We start from the raw sequence: 24397 nt of genomic DNA on the forward strand, positions 1-24397 counted from the left end.
AGTATTATTATCTTTCAATAATGTATTGCCACGTCAAAATGTGGATCTTATAAATAAATATAAATTTGTATTTATATTAATACATACATATGTATATGTATATATATATTTAGACATTGTAAATATTAAACAAATTAAAATAATTTTTTGCCTAATAAATTATAGATGCATACTAAAAGGATTAAGAACCACATGGATTAATTTGTAGTATTGCTACATGAATGCTTTGGTACACTAGATACTATTGAAGTTTAAATATATAGATATAAATTATAGAGATCGTAAATAAGTATATTCCTTTAGAAAGGATATTTTTTTTTCTATGCATCTTTCTCATATCTCAGAAGATTTTAAATCCTTTTCTACTTAATCTCTTTAAAATTTATGCAATTTATGTAAATTTAAATAATTGCAAAATTGGAATAATTTTATTTTAATATACAATTAGATGCTGAAGGTAGCCATTAAAATATCGATGCATGTTTCGATTTATTACGGCTTCAATACCTTCTCGATGAATTTTTTTATATCGCGCATTTCCTGTGAAAACAATAAAAATTATGAAAAGAAAATAAATTACAATGGAAATTCACTTCATAACTATTTTTCCTGATTGAAATGTTCTTACCTCCTCGGAAGAGGTATGCATCATTCCTCTATAAGATTTAAATTCTGTCTGTGTCATGAATTGTTTGAGAAGAGATGCTGTCATTTGACCCCATCTATATGGCACTATTGGATCGCAGTCGCCGTGACATTGTAACAATGGAGTGTTTTTATTGCCTATTGCTTCCTGAAAAAAATTCAATATTACAATTCTATTTAATATTATGTGTACATATATATTACACATTATGTGTATAGATATATTATGTATATAATGTAACAACTTATATATATTTACCGCCGGGAATTTTTGATGTAAAGGAAGCCATGCAGACAAAGCTACGATACCAGCTAAAGGCTCTGGGAATGTAAGGGCACTGTACATGGCTAGTGCTCCACCTTGACTAAATCCTCCAAGAACGATACGTGTAGTGGGTATCCCAGCGGCAACTTCTTGCGCTATTAACGAGTGAACTGTTTCAGCAGCTTTACGTATACCTTCTTCATCCTCTGGGCCACTGCAGTCCAGAGATCGTAAATCAAACCTAAATGCATATACTTTAGTAATTATGTGATAAATATAATAATTTGTTGTTTTTCTGGAAAATATATTATTCATAACATAAGCTGCTAATTATAAAGTTACCAGGAAGGCATTCTAAATCCTGTATTAAGTGTCACTGGCATTGTAGGCCTGAAACAATTAAAGTAATTTTATTAAAATACTATTATAATGATTATATTAATTTATAGCTTGTGCTAATTAAATAAGCTTAAATTAAAAGAGCAGACACACATACGCAGTAGGACAAATAACTTTGATATGAGGGGATCGTACAGCACCCATTGAACTAGCCCAGCCATGTCTAAAAATAATAAATGTTAAATATTAAATGTTAACAAAATTACACATTATTATATTATTATAATATATTTACTGAAAACTTACCCTGTATCACCCAATCCATGGAAAAATATTAACTGAAACATACAGATATTTCTTAGTACAGAACTAGCTAATGTATAAGTTTTTATTCAGAAAAATATTACGTTTTTAAAGATATTTACTATAATTTTCTAGATTTTGAACATTCTCTCCCTAAAACAAGTCAAAAAATGATATTGTAAAAAAATGATAATAGATTACTCATGAATAATTATCATATTTTACAGATAAGAGAAGAAAAAAATAGATAATCATCGAGGAACATCAAGATAGCGTTTGGTCAATGAGATCCTACGCAGGAAAAAAACACAACCGTAAGTATTATATGCGCATCGTACGGGAATAATTCACTTATGATCAATTAGAACTACCACTGTATAACCAAAAAAAAGCCATTATCTAAGCTGATACCTACCGTTGCTGTGTGTTTAGTTGTGGCCGAAATTACGACTGGGCTCGTCATTTCCTCTTGCTTCTTTTTTGGACGGCCTGGAACACAAGTCCGAGTAATTGTGTGATAATTCCGTAAAAATCGTAAATATAGGATAACGAGAGAAAGATACGAATTCTCTCCGATCTACATCGAGTTCTCCATAGTAGGAGTGCGTTCGAAAATTCTATCTGATAAGGAAATCTCTGCTCCATTAAGATTGGTCCATCAAACGCCACTTTACTTCACGGATAGATATCCGAACGCACTCTAGGAAAGGATTGGCAGAGGTGGGTGGAGCGGAAGAGTTGGCATCATTGCACATTCGTATAAAAGATATACGTTATAAGTGCGCGAGTTTTTCCCGTTTTCCGTTTGTTTTTATTAACCTGGGTGTTCTTTGGCTCATTTTGAGGTAAGTTAAAAAAAGATTCGTATCATCAAATGAAATCAGATTTCAATTTGTTAAAATAACTCTCTCGATTCTTTTATGTAAGTGATTGAAATAGAGCCTCGCGCGCTTTTCTCGAAACACGAACCTCTAAGCAGAAAATTGCCCATAGCTATATTTTGACGACGTTACGGTGGTCGATTCCCGATGAATTTCGTGGAAACCCTTATCTCTCTCTGACACTCGAGAATGATTCACTGACATTTGGTACTTGTCTAAAAAATAATACTAATTTATATTGGTGTTTATCTGCGAAATTATCTGTACTCGTGTCAATTTGAAAGCGGTCCATAATCGAAACTAAAAATCTCGATTTGAATGAAACCTATAAAAGGGAATATGTGGTTGAAGCGGCAGTTTGTCATGTGAAGAATATCGGGTTCACATGCCGCCCTTAATTGCTTATCTTTTCGAAAACTTTCCGTTATGTCGTTAGGTAAATATATGTCAAGAGATCGTAAGCTGCGTTAGAAAACGCAACAACCAATGGGACGATGTTTCACAAACTCATACGTCACGAGAGCGGGAAATTTAAATCGGACAACAGTACATCGAGTTACACTCGAATTGTCAAACTATAACCACGTAACCGCAAAAGCGTTTAGCTTAGATTGCTTATAATTACTATAATATATAAATAATTGTACGGGATGCCTCGAAAAGACATGTAATTTTGGACTTTACGTAATATGGCGAACGTAATTGCGACATGGACTTTAGATACTTTCCGCGACTCTTCCACAATTACATTACACTTTCGCATCTATGCTCCCATGACGTATCTATGACATATCGTACACACACTTAAAATATTTTCGTTGTATACATGCAAGTGTTTGATCATTTGCAAAATTTATATAGTAGTTGTCAATCCTTATTTTGTACAAGATGCGAAATCTTGATAAATTCTAAGTGTTTTCTCCTTCTCTGCTCTCCTCTTTTAGTATATAACTTCATCTTAATATAATAAACGTAAAAAATAACCTGTTCCCGTCAAGGTAAACGTTGCAGTAAATAATGCATTTTTTTTCGCTATAATAGCGGCGGTTCAAATTAATTCACGTGTTTGTAGCATTCCTCTTGTTTCGTCCTTTCAATTTGCGTCATCATTAAAATGCTTACATTTGTGTTTACACATTTATATATGTTAGGTTATATACAGTATAGATACAGAAAAAAATATTCTAACTGATAACGACTCGTCGATAAAGATGAACTGTGATAAACTCGAGTCATTGGTTTCGAATGCAGTTAGTTATCATCTTGTAATTGCTGTTGAAATATTTTATTGAAGATTGTACTTAATTGTACTTTGTTGAAAAACATTTGTTCTAAGATACAGGTTTAGGAATTCTCATTATAGTATATTACATAAAAAGAAACTAAAATAACCGTGTGATATGACACCAAAAATAGTTGTTGTTGGTTCTTGTATGATTGATTTTACTTGGTGAGTAAAGATATTTTAACAAAGATTGACATTACAGGTGATTGACAGCATAGCTACAATTATTTCTTACAATTGCATTATAATTTGATTGTAGTTAACATTGTATTTTAACACATACATGATATATTAGAATTTTTTTGTATAATTAAAAATTATACAAAAAATTCTAACATATCACACTTTATATTAATCACTAATTTGATTAATATAATATATTTTATGTTATAATTATAAAAAGGACCATATATATATATATATATATATATATATATATATATATATATATATATATATATTAATATATGATATAATATATATAATATATGATAATATTCAATATATAATAAATATATTATAAAATAATATTTATGATTATAATGAATTATAATGCAACTATAACTAGTAATTGTAAAAATAAGTGCTGTTAGTCATTTATAAGTAATTATATATATGATTATAGATATTATGTCATCTTCCTTTTTGAACATTTATTATTATTTTTTAGTTTCTCTCCACGGTTGCCTAAACCTGGTGAAACAATAGTTGGAACTAAATTTGAAAAGAAATATGGCGGTAAAGGTGCCAATCAATGTATAACAGCTGCTAAACTTGGTGGATCTACAGCACTTATTGCTTCAGTACTTTCATTTATATATGCATTTATTTTTTAGATAAAATTATCTAAAATTTATTACTTTAGTGTCTAATGTAATCTTTTAGAATTTTAGATATTTAATTTAATATCATATTTATTTCTATTCTCAGTAATACCAAATGATATAGTTTCTTCAATTAGTCATAATTCTTTTCACAATGTTACATATTTTACAAAATATGATATACAATATTCTATATGGTTTTTTTATCTCTTATCACAGTTGGGTTCTGATATCTTTGCTCAGGAATATTTAGAAATTTTAAAAAAGGAAAAGGTAGATGCCTCTCACGTCAAAATACAAAAAGATAAGCATAGTGGTATTGCTCTTATTACTGTTACTGAAGATGGTACGTTTTTATCGTATATCGTAAAATATCGCTACATCGTTAAAATGTTGTAGTGTAAAATGTGTAGGTTCTTTTAGAATGTTTTAAAATTAAAATTATATGTATTTAATCATTTCGAGATTAATCTCAGAGAATCTAAAGTAAATCTAAAACGAGTGGTAGCATTAATTAATTTTTTATTAAAATAATCATTTTCATTGCCGAAATAATCTCGATGCCATTCGAATAATGTTCACAGGGGAGAACAGTATCGTTATCGTGTTAGGCGCAAATGAATCTTTAACTCCAGAACACGCAGATTCTGCTGTTGATGTGATTAAGAGCGCTAGCGTTTTATTATGCCAATTCGAGATTCCCCTGGAAACTACACTGCATGCATTAAAGTTGCATCGGGGTCACGGTTTGTTTTTTCTTTTTTTATTCTTTCGTTATAAATGATAATATATCTCTAAGCCAAACTATCATAGTTCTTAAAAAACGAGCTTGTGCAACATTGTATATATCATACAATTACGCAATTATAATATTAAATTTTATGTATGTAAAATTATCTTTCAAACGCAAGCAATTTCGCAAACAAAAAAGTATATATCGTTTCAACTTGCGATATCGCCACTCTGAGCTACAGATAAATGTTTTAACATGTAACGTGATAGGACTTTCGATTATCAACGGGGCACCCGCGCTGGAAAATTTTGATCCAGAAATCCTGAAACTGAGCGATATTTTCTGCGTCAATGAGACTGAGGTACGTTGAGGACAAACAATTGATATTAATGTCGATCAAAAGATGATCTCTTAACAACGCGTGCCGCGCAAAGATTAATTAAATATGTTTAATGCGTAAAAAGGGAGTATCATTATCCTTTTGCAGGCAGAAGTTACAACGGGCATTCAACCCGTAAATTTGTCAAATATACAGCAAGTCGCGGATAAGCTCTTGGCTATGGGATGCAATGCGATTATCCTTACTCTCGGACCGCTAGGGGCTGTGTATGCATCGAAAGCGAACAGAAACGTTACGCGGATTCCTGTCACCAAGGTCCACCCGGTAGATACTACCGTACGTATCGCGTATATATGGTGTCGCAAAACTAGTCGCGGAGATTTTATGACGAATCTAGAATCAATTAAATTTAAAAGAAATTTCATATTTTTTTTAAGAAATGGTTTTTAAATGAAATAATTTGCTTAAGACCACGTACAGTGGTTCTGGGACACTTGCTATAAATAACGCGTATCTTTCTATTGATTCAATCTGTACTTCCTGTTTATACAAATCATAGATGATTGCTTTTAATGTTATGAGATCATACAGTTGAAAGGTGAAAGTGTGTAACGATATACTTCCGTTTGCAACTTTTTGAGCTAATAACTGGTCCATTTCCGGAATGAATTTAAAAGCTGATTCACCTTAGTGATTCACTTAAATAGTGTACGCGTATTTAAGGTGAAATTGCGTCCAGCCAACTAAGTGTAATTGTATGCGATAGGGTGCTGGGGATGCATTTTTGGGCGCGCTCGCATATTTCAAGGCTTACCATCCGCACTTAGCAATGGACGAATGCATAAGAAGAGCTTGCGTAGTCGCCACGCAATCCGTCCTTAAATTCGGCACTCACGCAAGTTTTCCATCGAGAAACGATCTCCCAGTAGACCTATTCACGTAAATGAAAAGTATAGACTATAGTAAAAAATGTTTTAACGTAGAGAGAGATTTTATATACATTTTATCTTCTTGAAAACTTCTTAGATATAAGACGTTTTCGGAGTAAAATAATTTATAAAAAATATATTGTATGTATAAAAAGTATATATGTATATATTCCACATCCCAAAATCCGGAATACTTAAAAATAGTGTTTACAATTACATCATAATGTGGAATTAATGAAGCGAATTAAATCGATGGCATTAAAATTAAGAGAACGTCGTATAATCGAAAGCCGAATTACCCTATATACATGTCTTATTCGTTCAATAATATATAGGAAATAAATCTTTTTCAATCGTTTCGGAAACCGGTCCATCGTTGAACTCTTCTGTGTAATTTTTTGCAATATCGTCGACGAATATAGCAATTTTTTGCAATCGTCGCGCGAATGAAGAATTCATGCACAAGAATTCGGAGATATGATTAAACAGAAACAACAACATTAGCATAATATAAACATGTTGCAGGGCAAAATTTTATATTTATTCTATTTATTTCAATGTTGCAAAAAGTGAGCATAAATTTAGAAGAAGCTTATATCTATATCGAGAAATTAAATTTCTGATTTGCAAAATATCGAGAATCAGCTTTATATACATATACTTTTCTTGCTCTTTTTGTATTTCCATACCGGTATCATTTGGCGTTGTAATTAAATGCCGAATACAAAGTATAAAAAAATTTAGTGCCTCTTGATTTAATAATTTTAACATTCTTTTAATTTGTTTTGGCTGAAGTGTTTATTTATTTTTTTTTTGTTAAATGACCAAGAGAGTTTTTCGTAAAAAATTTAATAAAATAACAAAACATTAAAAAAAATATAAAAATGAATTAGGTGAAAAGAAATAAAGGTAAAAAAACAAATAATATAAAAAACTAATAAATGAGTAAAAAAAATAAATATAAATTCGATAGTTGCAGGACATTTCTAAAAAGGTCAGGAAATTTATTTTAAATGGTAAATCTCTCTCACGTATGTGGTTACGAGATCTAATCTTAATGTCAATGTCCTAAACACATCTAATTTTAATCTTCTACAGTATGTATACTTGGAGTTTAAAAAATTTTTCTGTATCTAATATATTCAACGCGTGCACAGATACATACACATACTTGACGAAAAAAATAGATATTAGTAAAAATAGATATTAGATAATAGTAGAAGTTAAAATAAAGAAAGCGTTTCCAGAAATGCTTACATATGTTCTCCGACCTCCTAAAAAAAAAAAGAAAAAAAAATAGACACGGGAAACCCCGTGAGCGCCTGATTCTACCTCAACTAGTTCACGTGACATGCAAGCAGGAGGCTCGGCAATATTAATTAAGAGTGGGAAAGTGAAGGTAAGGAGCAAACATGTTTGCGTAAATATTTTCGATTTTAAATACTTTCGCATATGGAGATGGCAACTTTTCATATTTTTAGTAACGATGATGATGGATGCGTACTTTCCGATGTTTAAAATGCCGATCCGATGGTTCGGAACTTTTATCGACGCTCGAAATTCTATCTGGATGTAAAACATCCGCGACATGATCGGCAGTCGAGTTCCTCAGGTACTTGACTTTCCACGAACGTATCTTACCGTATAATCCGCCGAAATGCACCGAGTTTCGGAGAATCACGGTCGATTGATTAATTAGGAGTCCTTTCCTATCGAAGAATAATTACATGGTCTCAGGTGCGAACGTCAATGCGGGAAAATTGTGTCGCGCGTAAACGTCAGAAGGGAAAGGCGTTGCGTTACTTTTGAAGTAAAAACCTCTTCTTCCTCCGGGGCCTGTGGCACATATGACGTCACCATCGTCATCCTCATCATCGCGAAGATGAAGAATTGCCGGGCATCCGCCCGATGATGAGATTCCGCGAAGCACGAGACAACCAGTCTTCCATCTTTCCGCTACAAGTAGACGCCGATCTGATGACGTCGACATCGGAGGTGAATAGCGAGTCATGTTAAGGGAACCAGTGGCGGTGGTGGTGGCTATGATCCGCCAAAAGGAAATGAAATGACGTCAAGAAGAAGGAAAGCGCATATTTTCGATGAAGAAGAAGAAACCGCCGCCGCTGCCACTTCGCGCAAATGAAGATACTCCTCTCCGGGGCCCCGGTCCCGAGGGGCTGCGGACAAGAAGACGTGAAAAGGAGAGGGGGCGATTAGTCACAAGTCTTCGCGTGTACCGGCACGCGCAAGCCCCCCCGTTAAAGTGGGGCAACACTATCCACGTGCGCATTCGCGGACAGGATAAAAAATCCTTCGGGGATCAGAGAATACTCAGTTTTAAGCAAACCACGAGACGAAGCCGAAGAAACGAGAAACGAACCATTCGAAAGTGCCTGAACTAGAGACGCTGTTAAGGGAGGAGGAGTTAAAGCGATTGCATCAGCGTTAAAGATTGCCGACTGCAAGGATCTATTTTCGGGCGAATCATATATCGACATAATGGCAGTATTCAGCATCGGATTGTGCCTGCCTATTCTTTTTGCCTGTGTTGTCAGCATGTCAATTGTCCAAGGCCGGAATCTGAGGCGGCGACACAATCATCATTCTCATCCAGATTATTATCTGGATTTCGAAGAATCGATACCGCGTGATTTGTCGAGACGTTTCGAGGATGACCTGGAGTATCAGCAGGATCCCTACAGGAGACAGATGGAAAGGCGCGAATCATCCCGAATTCTCGATCGTCCCGTGGAATACGAGGAACGAACACCACTACCTCATCGAAAACACATGTATGATCTAAGAAATTATGCCGAGTCTTTACAAAAGAATGAAGCGCGCAGACAAGAGGACGCTATCGAAGATGCCTTAACGAGATTTATCGTCCGCAGGAAGCGTCACAATAGACACAGCGGCACGAAAACCGGTGGCACGGTAAGCTATCAGAAGTTCAGCGACCAGGACAAACGGGAGCTGGAGATAAGCAAGCGGCAGCAGCTCGAGCTGTACACCAGCACCACCGGCGGCCTGCGCGCGCCCTTCGAGCTGGAGGTCAAGGAGGCGCAGAACAGCTCAATCTGCAACTACACCGTGAAGTCGATACCGATACCTTACAACCGGACTACCAGGGTGCCGAAGGATCTCGAGCACGTCACGTGCAACCACGCCGGTAGCAGCTGCCAGGATACCGGCGATTACTGTTGCATACAGACGTACAGGTACATCGAAGTATCGTACGACAACGGTGAAGACAGAGAGAAGATGAAGATCTACGTGGGTTGCGTGTGCGCCCTCCAGGACCTCAATAATGATCTGCTAAGGCAATCAGATTTACCCATCCACGATTGATATCGAGGACGAGCGAGGGAGGATGACGACTTGCTACGGTGACGATGTGATAACGCAGCTCCTTGATCTCCTATCTCGCTGAATCAAATGGAACGCGTTCCATTTTCTCGAATAAGAGGAACATTCCGTTGTTGTCGTCATAATTCGTAAATGAACGGATATCTTCCTTTTTTCTCTCTTTTCGCATAGGAACTCGTTTGAACATTGCTTCTAATGACGCGCGAATACCGGGAATCCAGCAGATTTATTCAATGTTTGACGTTCGAACGGATAGGGAGGTGTTGTATGGCGTAACGTCGTGCAGTCTCATCTAAGATAGAAATAAGAAATCGCTACCGCATGCATTTGATATTTATAGATCCTCGACTCTCGCGGTTGTTGTTGCTAAACAATGTGATAAAACACGTATTCGATTCACAACGTAATCGCTCAGGTAGTGTTAAATCCGGTCGCACGTGTACGATATCACGTATCCGAATGCAATTATCATCGCACATTCATCACGTTCTCTGTTTAGATGGATAATGATTGCGGAGTGAATCACGAATGCCCATCGTGATTGACGCACATATATTGCATAAATCGTATACATAATATCATCTATTTATTCTCACCAGCATCTATATTTATTTATTTATCTATTTATCTATTTATTTATTTATTTATATATTTATCTGTATTTGTATTTATTTTTCGCGAATGCGTGCATTATACGAAGACTTCTTCGCGATTTATCGAAAGTAATGTGATCTATTTCGTGCCGGAAGTAAGGAGGAGACGTAACGAGATAGCGACACAATATGTATAATGGAATTGGAATTTACATACTCAGCATAATTGGTTTACGTAATAATTAGATAATACGACCATAATATTTTCATATAGTACATATTGATCAAAATAAGTGAAATTTTATAAATCTTTTTACGCAATCTTACAGTTAGATAATATTATGCAATCTTTTTATATGTATACATTATATTTATATATATATGTGTATGTATATACACAAGCCTGCATTTATAAATTTAAGCGCATACTTTTTTACTTCTATAGATCGATAAACGAAGAGACAAACAGTATTAAAATAAAACAATGTTTCTTTAATTTTGTATTTTTTTCCTTGTGCTTCTCGTAAATAATCTTCCTATCATTCATCCAAGTCTAAAAAAATATCTAATCCTTTAATCCCTCGAAATTTAGTACAAGATAAATGTTTACTTATTTCTGTTTATATTTCAAGTCTTTTACCTCAAGTTTTGAAAATATATTAATCTATGTGTGTGCAATTTCTGAAATTAAACATTTGGCAACAAAGTTTAAAAAGAAATAATTTTCTAAAAAAGATCCATAGTGACTTGTGAAAGTGCATGGAAAAAAATATTTGTAATATTTTTCACATGTTTATATGTCTAATTTTGCAATTTTTTCTAATTTTATTTTGTTATCTCTTTTTCACGCATTTGTTATATAAAATAAATACATGTATATATCATAACATGTATATATCGTATGCGAAAAAAACCATAGTTTTCTGACCACAAATTTCAAGCAAGTCAATCACGATCGTCTCTTCGAATGCCTCTTCGCGATAATCGATTCGATCTCTTCTCATAAGCGGTTGAATTCGCCGCAACTTCTAAGAAGACGTTCGCCGCGAGCAGAACTGTCTTTCTTGCGGCGTCAGGAAGCCAGACAGAAACGATCAGTCTGTAATGAATACGTACTCCTTATGCAGGTGGAATACTCAATGTTGCTTCAGACCCGGCAACTCTGACGTCGGACTGTGGTGTCGTTGCACGATGATTCATGATAAATTCCTCATATACACGCATCTTGCGACGGGGGACTTCCCTGAGTGGACCACGCAAGATTGGGGCCCCTACAGCTTATTGAACATTATTGCGAGATACAACGGAACAAAAGGAGAAAGATGAAGGGAACGCGGAGGACCAAGGGAGAGAAAGGACCCGTTCCCAACGCGTGAAAGAAGAGGAGAGATAGCTCACTAACGGAAGACGCACGATTTAAGATATTGCAAAAATTTCCGATGTGTCATCGTGTGGAAATGCTGAATTTTAACAGAAATCTTCTCTCGTCTCTCCCCTCAGCAGCCAGCTGATATTTTGCGCAAGGATATTGTGGAGACGACGACGACGACGACGAGGATGCGACAGTGTAAGAGAAAAAAATAGATAAAACCACAAAGAGACGAAATATAGCGGCCGAGAAAGACAAATGAATATACGCAAGTTTAACCCGAGCGAGCGTAGGGCAAATAGATTTGCAGATAAAAATAGTATTCTATTTTTTTTATCTCTAGCAAATGTTCAAACATTACGTCATATCGGTAAATTTATATCTTCAATCCGCGTAACGGTCCAAGTTGCAATTTGATGCAACTTTGTTTGAACGTGTAGGAGAAAATGTGCGTGCGGTGCAGAATTTGCGAGTTTGTCTAAGGTGCCGTTAACCTTTAGTAACCTGTTATTTCATGTCTAGTATCGTCTCGCGTGTTAGACGTAAGTACCGAAATTAATCACCATTATCAGCGTTATAATTTGAGCACGTACGACGGCGTTACTTAACTCGGATTTCGATTTTTATGCACAAAGACAACTTTGCAAAAATAGCCGAACTGTAAAGAATGTATAAAATTTTATTTCTTGATTTTATATACGAAGTCTCTTCTAAATTATATCATTAGTTTAGCGCGATCTTTAAATTTGTTAAATTTGCGTAAACCTATAAAATGATAATTTTATAGTCTCGCGCGCGCGAACTGGTGGACGCAGTTTTATATCGACAAGGATATATTTACAGGAATATATTTACGTATACTTGAAGTATAACGATCGGCTTACGGCGACGCCGACGGTACATTTTACACTTTAGCAAGATAATGAAGTGTAATCCTATATTTTCTTCGCAAGAATAGGAACGGTTTTTTGCGAGCTTTTTGCGCGAGCGAACTTTTCCATGGTATAAGCGGCAGTTAACAATGGCCGATCTCTTTTTCCTTTCGCCGCGTAAATTAATGAGCATGGAAAATATCAAATTTTTCGAGAACGCATTGTGATTTTAATAATAAATCTCCGATCGTACTGGGATGAGGACACACTCGTCCCCAGACGGACGATTCGTAAAACGCTCCGCATACGATTTACGATTCCTATAAGAAGAAGAAAATACTCTATCGAAAGTGACATTATTTATGATAAAATTCTTGGAGAGGTCGACCACAAGTTCACATTTGTCCCGAGATAATTTTGGCTATTCTATTTTTGTCGCAGACGCTTTTAAAAGTGCTAATTTTAATATTAAACACGTCATGTGCGCATCACGCGCGCCGTATTTTATTGGAAGCCAATAAAAAAACATTATATTTACTACTTTTTCTGCGTCCGCCTGATCTCATGATGGGCATGATGCGCCTAAAATTGGCATATAATGTAATTTTTCTTCTTGATATATGTTCGGAATGTTTCGGAATCGAAAAAGTCGCCGGTACAGCCGGTTTAACGGGCGAGTCGCATTATACGAAAGACGATCCTTTGAAATCTAGCCACCAACGGCACGTCTCTCTGCATCAGCAATCATCAAAGTCACTATACTGTCGTCCACTGACATTTGCGTGGGACGATAGTTGCGTGGAACCGAGTTAGCGAGATGTTAGCAGGTGATAACAGGGATGCCCCGCAGTCTTTTTTGATTTACATGCTAAAGTCAGTGCGAAGGTCACCGCGAGCTCGTACAAAAGTATTACACATCGTAAGTAGGCCTCTACGCAATACGCGGGTAATAACAGTTTTCGCACGTGATAACAAAAGTTATTGACTTTACTTACGACATATCGATAAGCGCCACATAAACGCCATATATATATATATTAAAGGTCTTTATTATTTAAAAAAACCAAAGTAATAAAAAATCTTTTTCTCATTGATATATAAATATGGGGAGTACACGATAAAGTTATTATGTAACGAAACTTAGCAAGGAATTAGCTGTTTGTTGAATAAATTAAAAGAACGTAATTAAATTATAGGAGATATTTTTTTTTACCAGAATAATTTGACGGTATCGATAAGAAATATATTACAATTGCATTCTTGGGCGAAAATATTTTAATCTTTCGCTTGTAACAGATTGGAAAAAATTACTGAAAAAGTTGCATATATAAAAAGTGTATTGTTTTAAAAACTAATACCTTGCACTATTTTATTTTTGGAAAAAAAGTGTTTGGACAAGCTGCATTAAAATATAATGAAAAATATATATTTTCATAATTTTATTTATAATTAAATGTAATTTAAGTGATAATTTATACCGCTTTATTTATATTAAAGTCAAACTTTACATTCCTGTCTTTTTGTCTAAATACATTCGTGTGACTATATAAATGCTCTGAAAAATTGCACACACAATTGCAGTTACATATTTTTTCATCTGGTACCGTCAAATTGTTTAAAAATGCCTAGATCACACTATATTTTATACACTAATAAACAAGCTCCGTTTTTTCAAAGAGTCTTGTAAAAAAATTCCGAATTTAATTTCATTTAGGAGCCAGAATTAATTTGTCGGAACATCTTGCTTAATTTCGTAGCACGGAAACAAGAAGGACAAAAAGTAGCGTCGCACACACTTTCATGTCGTTTTTAATTTTCTTACAAATACATGCATTCTTTCGCGTTTAGACGGAGAACGGTGTTTTTGATATTAATTCTTTAGCCGACGTTACATGTGTCGCGCCCGGGCTTACAGCGGCACGTACGGTAGTAGGATTTAATTTCGCATTTTTTTGTTATTGCTCGCACAGCAGAAGTAACATTTTTTTTCTCCAGTCTCGTTGTTTCTTCCGTTGTTTTGACCGTTTCTTGATCCAATTAACATAGGGAACATTTCCTCACGTTCCCTAATAAGAAACAAAATACTACATGCTTGACATCAAACCGCCGAAATCACGACAATTTTTTCCGATATTCATTGATATTATGAAAGCGAAAATGGCACAATGTAAGAATATGCAGTTGACGTTAACGATAAAGAAATTGAACGGATTCAGTTAGAAAGGTATGGCTGACGTCAAAAAATTGAAATTTAAAAATTGAATAAAAAGTCGATTAATTTTCACCGGATAACACGTATGTGCGTGGAATGTCTGTGTAAGATATCGCAAAATGTCACGATCATTGCCAGATTAAACTTTTGCAGAGAGAGTCATTTGGAAAAATTTTTAACTGACATAACATTCTATGACGTATAAATAGATCGCTCTGTAAAGGCAAAAAAATTCTATCGATCATTTCAATATTATGACTGATTTTTGCAAAATACAGAAGTTTCAAAAATGATTATAATAAAATCAAATTCTTACATATGTTTCAGAAAATTAGATTAAAATCTTTTGTATATATTTGAAAAAAGACGTAAATATATGCCACAGAGAGAAGAAAGGCAATGCAACTTTTTCAAAGTATCCATCTATTTTACGCGTTTTAGAGTTGAACGATCCGAATACGCATTTCGCTTCCGAAATCTGATCTTTAAACTTGTTTCTAGGGGCTGAGCATCGATGATTCGAAACTCGCGGCGATAACACGGATCATCGACAAATCGACGGCACAAGAATCGCCAAGCGATGCGATGGACACGGAACTCTTTTTCTCCAAGCAACGCTACAGAGGGTCGCGACCCAGGCAAAGCTCAGTAGGACGTAATCGGCTGAAGGGATTTCGTATTTATCGTGTACATCCAAACCCTCCCTGACGAACGCGCGTATTTCGTTCCATGCACGAAGCTCCATAGATACATGGAAGGTGTGCATGTACGTCCGTGGAGCGTCCACGTGTGTGTGCCTGTGGAAGGAAACCCGGCGCGGAAACCGGAGAGAGAAAAAGAGAGAGAGAGGAAGAGAGGGTGAGGTACGTATTTCGAAGACTATCAATCATTGGTAACCTGTAAAGGATCTAATTATCCTGGAGCTGACTGGGCTCCGTTCGCTGCACCCACCGCTCGTCTTGTCCACCCCCGTTGGTGGTGGCGCCTCCACCCTCCTCCCCCTGTCCGAATACCCGTTCCAAACCCCTTCACCCTTTACGGGAGGCCCCTCTTTTTCGCTCTAGCAACCACCCTTTTCCACAGGAGAGTAAGGCGGACGAAGACAGAGAGGCGGCGAAGGAAGAAGTGAGGGGTTGGATAAGAGGAGGGGAGGAAAAAGAGAGAAACCGAGAACGCAAAGAGCGAGAAAGAAAAAGAGAGAGAGAGAGAAAGAAAAAGAGAGGTGGCGGGTGTCGGTGCGCCGCCTTTTTTTCGTACACGCCAGCCCCATGTCTGCCGGCGTGAGTGCGCGTGCACATGTACGTGTGTCTGCGCGTGCATGTGGGGCAGGTGTATAATAGTGAGTGCGGGTAGTTGGTTAGGTGGCCCGGTCGATATATCAGGGCTCCGCTGCAGCTGTCTGTCAGGCTCGCGAACTCGGCGCTAGACGACGGGCTCGGGGTCTAGAGAAAAAAGCGACCGGCTCGTTCCTTCCCTCTTTTTCTCTCTCTTTCGACCCCCTATCTCTCTCTTTCTTTCTCTCTCTCTCTCTCTTTGTCCTGCGTTCTCGTGCTCAACCCTTCTCTCACTTGGTCTTCTCCTTCTCTTTTTCTCTTTCTCTCTCCTTTCCTTTCTTCTCTCTTCATCCCTTGCTATTCCTCTCTTTTTCGCTGCTTCTGGGTAATTTTTCATCGTTGCAGCGGACGACAGAAGCGCCGCGACGGCGGAGGCGGCGTTGCCTCGGATACGTATACCAAGACGCGAGAGAGCGCGCGCGCGCGCGCGAGACCGCACGGGGATGATGGGGGTGCACCGATACATGCGATCCCGCGGGCGTACAGTGAGCACGATTGTCGGATATATCGCGCCGTGACGCTCTGAAAAATTTAGAATCTAGGAGGAACGCGCGACCGAAACGAGAGCGGCCGTTCCTCCCTTATCTCGTTCTGCCACCCAAAGTTTTTCGCACCTTTTTGTAGAACAACCTGATACAGATATAATGTCCATTTAAAATGTAATGTTACGTAGACAAGTATATTAATAGAGCGTTGTATATATCGGCAAATCTGATCCGACTTGTCAATCGCTTTATTAATTTTATTGTTCCATCCTTTCTTTGTTGGGGTAATAAGAAAATTAATTTTTGATTGTAATGCAGACAAATTCTCTCTATATACTATGTTTCATTTTTATTTCCGTCATCACATTGTTTATTTATTATATACATATACATTTCTTTCTAATTGATCTTTTCTAAGATTATCATCTACTAAGCTGACTTTACAGGATAGAATTAAATTTGACCGCTTTTCGTAGCGGGACGAAAGCTCGAGAAGAACTTCATGGGATTAAATAACAGCCTTAGCGCGTATCGGAGTAACGTTTAGCGGAATTTTCGCTGCTCGCATTCGTTCGATAACGAACGAACCGTGTCGCCTGAAATCTCTCAGCATTTTCTCCTTCTTTGAAATAGCAATACATTATTATATAATAACACGTAAAATGTATTAAAAGTTTGAAACTTCAGATTTTTTTTATAAGTTAATATATCTATTTGTTATGTGTCGCATAACCATTTAAAAGCTTTTTAACACAATAACGTAATGAATATGCTTTATAATATATACAAATTATAATATATACCTTTTATCATTTATTTATTATTTTTATTAGAATAATTTTTTATATTAATGCTTTATTACGTATTTATATATGGAACTATACTTGGTGAAATATAAACTGCTTGTTTTTTAAAGATTAGAATTCATCAATAATTAAAGCGTATAAAATTCGAAACTATAGAGTCGCTATATTTAGATTCCAATAAGACACGAGAAGAAATTACATGCCTTTTATTTATTTACAATAGATATATGCGAGACAAAATTTGGCCGGATATATACAGTCATGGAGAATTAGAATCTAGTACCGAAATTATACCGATTTTAGCCACGGCTTCGTGATAGCAGGGCGTTTCCTGCTGTCAATGAGGCGCACTGTACGCGCACGGAAACCGCCGCAGCCACGTGGACCCACACAAGCGGAGACCTCGCGAAAAAAACTGTCCAAGGCGCGCGCGCACACATACAGCACGAAAGCACGGACACACGTGCGATGCGCTCGCGCTTTACACGGGCAGTGCCCCACGAACACCCGCGAAAAATCCGCTCAATCACACCCTCACACGATCGCACCGCGTATCTATCCACGTGCACCCACATGCGCCCGTCCGCCTCCCCGCTGCCTCCCCCTCCCCCTCCCCCCCGTCCCTTTCCCATCGGCGCGGGCGCACACGGATGCATGCACACATGTATGCACGTTCGCGAAGATCCGGAGATGTGGGATATACAGAGACAGACGCGCCGGTAGTAGGTATAACCCCCACGAGACCCCCGTGCACAGTCACCCCCGTCTCTTCCTCCTCCTCCTCCTCCTCCTCTTCCTCCTCCTCACCTCATCCTCTCTCGTGGTAGCAAACCTCTCTAGGGGAAAAAGTAGGAAAAGAGTGGGGAGGATCGATTTTTACTGGGGCAACCGCCCTCCTCCCGCATGCACCCTCCTGCATCACCACGCCACCCTCCCCCACACTCCCTTCTCTACCCTCACATCCTGTACTTTCCTGAGCTAGCCATGCCATGCCCTGTCCCGGTCGTAATGCACCGTCTCCGCCCCGGCTAACACCCCTCCTCCCTCGCCGTTAACCAATCCCCCTCTCTCCCCCCCTCATCTTCCTCTCTTCTCGTCATCCTCCCTCGTTCCTCTTCTCTTCAACGTCCGTTCATCCGTCCTCCGCGCGCACACTTCGGTCCCCCGCAACATTTTTCCTCTTTTTATTCTGCGAAAATATTCAAGAGAGTTTCGGATGATGGTGCATGACGATCTTTTACCTCGATGCCTGCCTCCCGACTTCCGTCGGGACGTTAAACGCCGCGGCGGCGGTCAGACCGGTAGGAGCATGAGGGATTGAGGAGGGGGGTAGGTGGAAAAAAAAATTAGAAAATAGCTTTGAGCGGTTTCACCGTGGGGTTCGCGAACCGGCGGCGGCATTGGAGAATTCGGTATCCTCGGTGGCTAAGCGAGAGGAAACAAAGCGCCGGAAGTGAGGAATCGCGAGGTTTCGCGAGAACCTCGCGCATCGAGGGTTGCGCGCGCGGAACGCGTTTAATTCTGAAAAGAGCACGATAAAGGTCGGCGGTTTTTAACTTAAGCTCCAGTAACTCTATTAACCTTTCAATAATGACTATATCCGCAAATAACATTAATAACGTTAAGATACAAATTCGTATACCTCCTCTACGAGGTTTATCAATAATCGCCATTATAATATTTGCTTGTTACTTTTTTTACAGTGCATAATGATTTTGCGTTTTACACTTTTAATTATTTAAAGTTAAGATCATGTGTGCATCTAATATGTATTTTTGATATAATTTTATTCAACTTAGATTGATTGATTGATTGATATTAATTTTATATATATATATATATATATATATATATATATATATGAACTAATTAGATCTATGTATTATCACGTTACTGGGATGTTTGTCACTGCTAAATACGAAGAAATGTAAATTTCATAGAATGCAAAAATAATAAATATAACGTAGTTGAATTAAATTATTGCTATCTCTCAACTTTAATGTAAATAGTTGCGAGCACGTTTGAAAGCGCTATATATTTTGCCGTAAATGTGTTAACACAACGATTGTATTATATAATTCATATACTTGTATAAATGTAATATGACACATGTATCGATTATAATCCAACAACGTTAATGGAAGCAATATTAATCTTTAAACTTATCAAAGGAGGAAAGTACGCTTCTCCAAAGGATTATATGACGTAAATTGAATGACGTTGAGCTAGCGAGAAACGCTGATAAATATCTATTTTAGAGAGAATCTCGTTGATATTAGAAAATTTTCAATTTGTAGATATTATGACTTCTCTAGATAGCCAATCTCATATGATTTACATTATAGCAAAGTTATTGCATTTGGCAGAAAGTTTTATCCGACATGTAAGATTACATCTTATCTCTGTAACGTTACGCTTCAGTAATAATTGCTTAATTTTGCACTTTTTATGACTGAAGAATCATTAATTCGATTATATTTTGTTTCAGCCGTCCTCCACAATCAGTGCACATCCCGATTGATACCCGACTCTGGTGTTTCTCTTTCTGTTAACGACGACGCTTCTTCAGAATGACAAGGTCAGTATCTGGCATCGAAGACAGCCGAGGGCGATTGTTGAGGTTGCGAATCGGTGTCAAGTAGGTACCCTATGCCATGTGCGGCGGCCCATTCAGTCGTTCGTTCATTCAGAAATATCCTGCCTCTTCTCCTCCCCCCTCCTTCCCCTCTCCCTTTTTCTCTGTCTCTCTCTCTCCTCGCCATTCAACAAGTAGATCATCGAGCCTATGCGGCACCCTCTACCGTCGGACCTACGCAACTTCCAAGGGTTACGAGCTGACTGAGAGGGTTGTTATGCAATAAATCCGAGTTCCCTCGAGTCTCCTTCAGGGGCTCGCGCGTCCTGCGGGACTTCCCGCATCTCTCTCTCTCTCTTTCTCTTTCTTTGTCCCGCTTTCTTCCCCCCTCTCTCTTCTTCATCCCTATACACCGAGTATATATCGGGGAAGTCGACGACCTCAAGGCCGTCGTCGCGAGAATTTTGAGGGGTTGCCTTGTACGAAGGTCGACGAGGGGAATCCTCGCGCAAATCGAGTAATTGTATTAATGTCGTGCTTATGTAAGAAAAGGATTGCGATCTAAATGATGATAATATAGTTTAGAGTATTATATGAAGAAATGTTTGATGGAACTTTTATCGATGGAACTTTTTTATGAAACTGATGATAATTTAAAGATGAGCTATAAAACAGTTTTTTTTTCCTTCAACATTTAATGTGACTCTTTTGCATAAACAACGAAGACGAACCGCGATGTATTCGAAATTTACGAGCAAACTATTCGAAAGTAATTTATAAAGTTTTACAATGTGAATTAGAAGGAATAAAGAAAGCTTGTGAAGGTCGATTATAATGGGGTCGATGAAGTAATTACACTAAATGGGAGAGAGAGAATTAATTCTAAATATTATAAAAATTGTAGAATCGCACAAAAAGTATCCAATTTATGTACATTTAAATGCGTATGAACATTTTTATCTATAAATGGTTAATTAACGTGTGAAACACGTTACTAAACAAAGAAAAAAAAGTAAAAATAATCAATTCCCGGCTAAAACACCATACCGGTAGCGTGTTCACACAGTGCCACGCGTCAAAGTGGTAGTAACATAGTATATTTATGGATGCGGCAGATGTGCCTTATCGTTTCCGCGTCTCTCTAATATTAACGCGACACGGACGCATTCGCGCATCACATTAAAATCTCGCCTCAGCCGCAGTTTTTTTCCGCGCCGAGCCGTTAAGCTCCGCCGGCCGCCAGTTTTTCCCGTTGCGGATAGAAAAGGGTATCGTCGGTATTTATAGATTTCAGCATAAATTAAATGGCTCGGGAGAAAAGAATGGAGCCAGTGAGCCGAGACTGGCAACCCATCCGGACGACGTACGAACGAGCGCCGGCGATTTTGCGCTAATCACTAATCAGAGCAGGCTTGTCGAGAGAAAGAGAGAGGGGTAGAGAGCGAGACGGCCAACGAGTGCCCGCCCAACCCCTTTTAGTACTATGATGTCAGCCATGGCCAGCACAGCAGCACCAGCAGCAACAACAACAACAACAACAACAACGCGGTTGGCATGATTATAATAAGTGATCGCTTGGATACTCGATGTGTGCCAAACTGGAAAGCTTTCTGCCAGGTGGAATAATGGGCTGCTCTGCACAGTCGACCGACGACATTGCCACTCATCACGGTCTCATCACTGTCACTGTCTACTCGACAAAGCCCTTTTGTCCACAGCGGACACGATGCAACGGCGGCGGCGATTCTGAACCAGCGCCAGCGCGCTCTCCCCAATAAACGCGAGCGGGGCTTTTTTATGAAGCGCATTACGCCCCGAGATTGCGATAATTCTCGCTTGCGCTAAGTCCTCCTGCGCGATCCTGTTCAGCGGATTGTTTCAGATAGGCGAGGCATTAGTAGACGGCGGCGGGCGTCTCGTATCGATCTGTGAAATATCGCGACGCTTAAACGAGGCATGGAAGGGGAGAAAAAAATACTACGTCATTTACGCGTGTAATTAATCATATTTGTATTATATATGACAGTATATACGTTATTATCAGAGTTTATTAATTCCTAATTTATTTTTTATTTCGTTTAATAAAAATTTAAGAAGTATCGGGGATAATTATCCTCAGTTTTTACGTGGCACGGATAACATTTTTTCAAGATATATATTTACGACAAAGTTCCGAACGCGCGATGATTTTGATAAAAATTAGCTGTCGATTGTATCAAAAAAGAAAACAAAAATATTCTTATTATTAATTTATTATTTATGTACGATTAGATAATATATAATTTAGTTGTCAATGTTGGTAACAAACTGTGATGAGAAAGAGATAAGTTGCGAATATAATTGTATACGTCACAGAATAATTTTCGGGAATACCGAGTACGTTGACAAACGCGAAGATGGAAAATATTCGCCGCAAAAGCTTGCAACTTGTCGTGTAATCGATTAATATAACACTGCACTTTTAATATAATTGGCATTCAACTGATTGTGGAATATGCACATCACAATTACATATAATTATACCAGAAATCCGTAGACGATGACGCCTACTTTTACGTGCGCATTGAGGAAAACATAATTGTAGAAAAACTCGATTGATTGAAAGAGAAGTCTCTAATAATAGTCTCGGAATAATATCGGAATAGTGTCATTTCTCACCGATGTTAATTCAACGTTTGGAATGCATAATTTGCGCATGCACGCACATTCGCACACATATAAACACGGCTCTTGAATGCCTGCAACTCGATCAGTTTCGCTGCAATTGCTGTTGCCTACAACAAGGCGTCTTCGGGTATATATAGGATGTCCCAGAATTAAGAATGCAATCTCACACATTTTCAAACTGTGAAAATATAACTGTGTATTATTTGCATATAAATTAATTAAAACTTTTTTTAATGAATTGTAGTTCCCATCAGCTAATGAATACACAAAGTTCAAGTTCAATGAATTTATGGGTCTAAAGAGATGTAAAGAGTCAAAAAGATTCGAAAGAATGAAACAACGAAGCATACAAATCGCACACAAAGAGAATTTTGAAAAGAAATAAAAGAATTCGAGAACTCTTAGCGTTCGAAAAGATTATCGTCCGAGAATGACAACACAGAGTCAATGACCTCGCGCTCTATACGTTCCGTTCCTAAATCCCTCGCGCCTACGCGTCATATGACGAGAAAAGGGGAAGGATACGCGCTAGAACAGTCAAGGAGACGAGCAACGTGTGGCGCTTTGCAAATGCATCGGGGAGAAACGTCGACAGACGGGAAGAGATGTAATGGCAGGCAGCGGGACAGGAAGAGAGAAAGAGAGAAGAGAAAGAGGAGAGGAAGAAGAAGAAGAAGAAGAAGAAGAAGAAGTCTAGGCCACTAGTGGTGAAAGCTCCCTCTCTTCCCTTTCCCTCTCATGCTGTCTCGCTTTTTCGCTCCTTCTCTCTCCCTCTCTCGCACCGATTCATTCAGCACAGTTGCCTCTGTACGAGGCTCCTTTGCGGAGGTGGAAGCAAAACAACTCGAGTGGCCCTGAACTCCATAATGGCAGCGGTCCATTTTTTTCTCCTATCGCACACTTTTCCGCGCATTGTTCGGCGAGGGGGAAAAAAGAGAGAAAGAGGAAAAGGAACGGGAAAAGGAGAGGAGAGGAGGAGAGGGAAGGAGGGACTAAGACTCTCATCCAGTCTGTACTTCTTCCGTTTATCCTGCTGACCAACTTTGGCGCGAGTTCGTCTCTCCCCATCTGTCCGCCGACGGTTTGATCTTTTTGACCCGTTCAAATCCCCTTCAACCCTTTCTCGATACGCGCGCGTATCGATGATTCTTCACGGAAGCTTATGAATAAGTTTCTTGTTGACGAAACCGGCTTCCTGCTTTCTCGCGTGTAATAACGCGAAACGATATTGCTTTATCGTATACACAAGATATACCGTCGCAAAAAAGATCTAATGTCGAAAATGAGACAAGGATATCGCAATAATAATAATAAGGGGGCAGTTCCGGAACGATCGTTTACTTCCGGCTAACATTCTCCGGGCAACTTTCCCTACTAAGCTGCGCAAAATGGCGAAAGAGCTTCGTGTGTGTCGGCAAAAAGAGTGCTCGTCGACCCTCTACAAATTAATTAAGGCCGTTATGTTATACCTCGGTCGCCACTATTCGATGCTCCTGGCGCAAGTATGCTTGCTGCGTTTCTAATTACAACTCATTTTACAGCTCCTTTTCATTAAATACGGTGGTGACGTGATC

The 24397-nt window shown here is 38.1% G+C and overlaps 4 protein-coding genes across 6 annotated transcripts in view; 3 read left to right on the forward strand and 1 right to left on the reverse strand.

The window, feature by feature from the left end:
- Window positions 1–406: 406 nt before the first annotated feature.
- Apt1 (Acyl-protein thioesterase 1) lies at window positions 407–2714 on the reverse strand. Its single transcript, XM_083106857.1, has 8 exons — window positions 2522–2714; window positions 1968–2041; window positions 1556–1587; window positions 1407–1472; window positions 1253–1300; window positions 905–1151; window positions 629–793; window positions 407–540 (listed from the first exon to the last, which is right to left on the reverse strand). The coding sequence occupies exons 1-8, from the start codon at window positions 2541–2543 to the stop codon at window positions 493–495; spliced, it is 702 nt and encodes a 233-aa protein (XP_082962983.1). The 5' UTR covers window positions 2544–2714; the 3' UTR covers window positions 407–492.
- LOC145976006 (uncharacterized) overlaps window positions 2312–24397 on the forward strand; it is a 78592-nt gene continuing 56506 nt past the window's right edge. The window contains exons 1-4 of one of the 2 annotated variants that reach the window (XM_083106825.1): window positions 8068–8156; window positions 11631–12070; window positions 15458–15819; window positions 20070–20159. The gene's annotated coding sequence lies outside the window, so the exon portion shown is untranslated. Of the gene's footprint in view, window positions 2398–8067; window positions 8157–11630; window positions 12071–15457; window positions 15820–20069; window positions 20160–24397 lie in introns of those variants that run through there. The other variant, XM_083106826.1, reaches the window with a different exon arrangement.
- On the forward strand, window positions 3222–6701 carry LOC145976015 (ribokinase). Of its 2 annotated transcripts, XM_083106850.1 has the most exons (8): window positions 3222–3683; window positions 3770–3883; window positions 4389–4521; window positions 4762–4888; window positions 5127–5288; window positions 5545–5636; window positions 5763–5951; window positions 6382–6701. In XM_083106850.1, exons 2-8 carry the CDS (start codon window positions 3834–3836, stop codon window positions 6556–6558), a joined length of 930 nt encoding a protein of 309 aa, XP_082962976.1. In that variant the 5' UTR covers window positions 3222–3683; window positions 3770–3833; the 3' UTR covers window positions 6559–6701. The 2 variants fall into 2 exon arrangements, with proteins under 2 accessions (XP_082962976.1, XP_082962975.1); XM_083106849.1 differs by having other exon boundaries at window positions 3222–3883.
- Window positions 8155–10851, forward strand: LOC145976017 (uncharacterized). The gene is made up of 2 exons (XM_083106851.1): window positions 8155–9336; window positions 9436–10851. Exons 1-2 carry the CDS (start codon window positions 9044–9046, stop codon window positions 9890–9892), a joined length of 750 nt encoding a protein of 249 aa, XP_082962977.1. The 5' UTR covers window positions 8155–9043; the 3' UTR covers window positions 9893–10851.

This window comes from Camponotus vicinus, unplaced genomic scaffold (genome assembly GCF_025532165.1).
Source record: "Camponotus vicinus isolate PSW18456_S1 unplaced genomic scaffold, iyCamVici1.0 SCAF_8, whole genome shotgun sequence".
NCBI classification, from domain to species: domain Eukaryota; kingdom Metazoa; phylum Arthropoda; class Insecta; order Hymenoptera; family Formicidae; genus Camponotus; species Camponotus vicinus.

What these genes read in the sequence shown, in the direction of transcription:
- Apt1 (XM_083106857.1), bottom strand. Translation starts at nt 2,543, where the DNA reads ATGGGCAATTTTCTGCTTAGAG. An exon ending in CAACTAAACACACAGCAACG is followed by an intron (nt 1,588 to 1,967) that starts GTAGGTATCAGC and finishes TGTATGTTTCAG; the next exon opens with TTAATATTTTTCCATGGATT. An exon ending in CATGGATTGGGTGATACAGG is followed by an intron (nt 1,473 to 1,555) that starts GTAAGTTTTCAG and finishes TATTATTTTTAG; the next exon opens with ACATGGCTGGGCTAGTTCAA.
- LOC145976015 (XM_083106849.1), top strand. Translation starts at nt 3,834, where the DNA reads ATGACACCAAAAATAGTTGTTGTTGGTTCTTGTATGATTGATTTTACT. An exon ending in TGTATGATTGATTTTACTTG is followed by an intron (nt 3,884 to 4,388) that starts GTGAGTAAAGAT and finishes ATTATTTTTTAG; the next exon opens with TTTCTCTCCACGGTTGCCTA. An exon ending in CTACAGCACTTATTGCTTCA is followed by an intron (nt 4,522 to 4,761) that starts GTACTTTCATTT and finishes CTCTTATCACAG; the next exon opens with TTGGGTTCTGATATCTTTGC.
- LOC145976017 (XM_083106851.1), top strand. Translation starts at nt 9,044, where the DNA reads ATGGCAGTATTCAGCATCGGATTGTGCCTGCCTATTCTTTTTGCCTGT. An exon ending in CTACCTCATCGAAAACACAT is followed by an intron (nt 9,337 to 9,435) that starts GTATGATCTAAG and finishes TATCGTCCGCAG; the next exon opens with GAAGCGTCACAATAGACACA.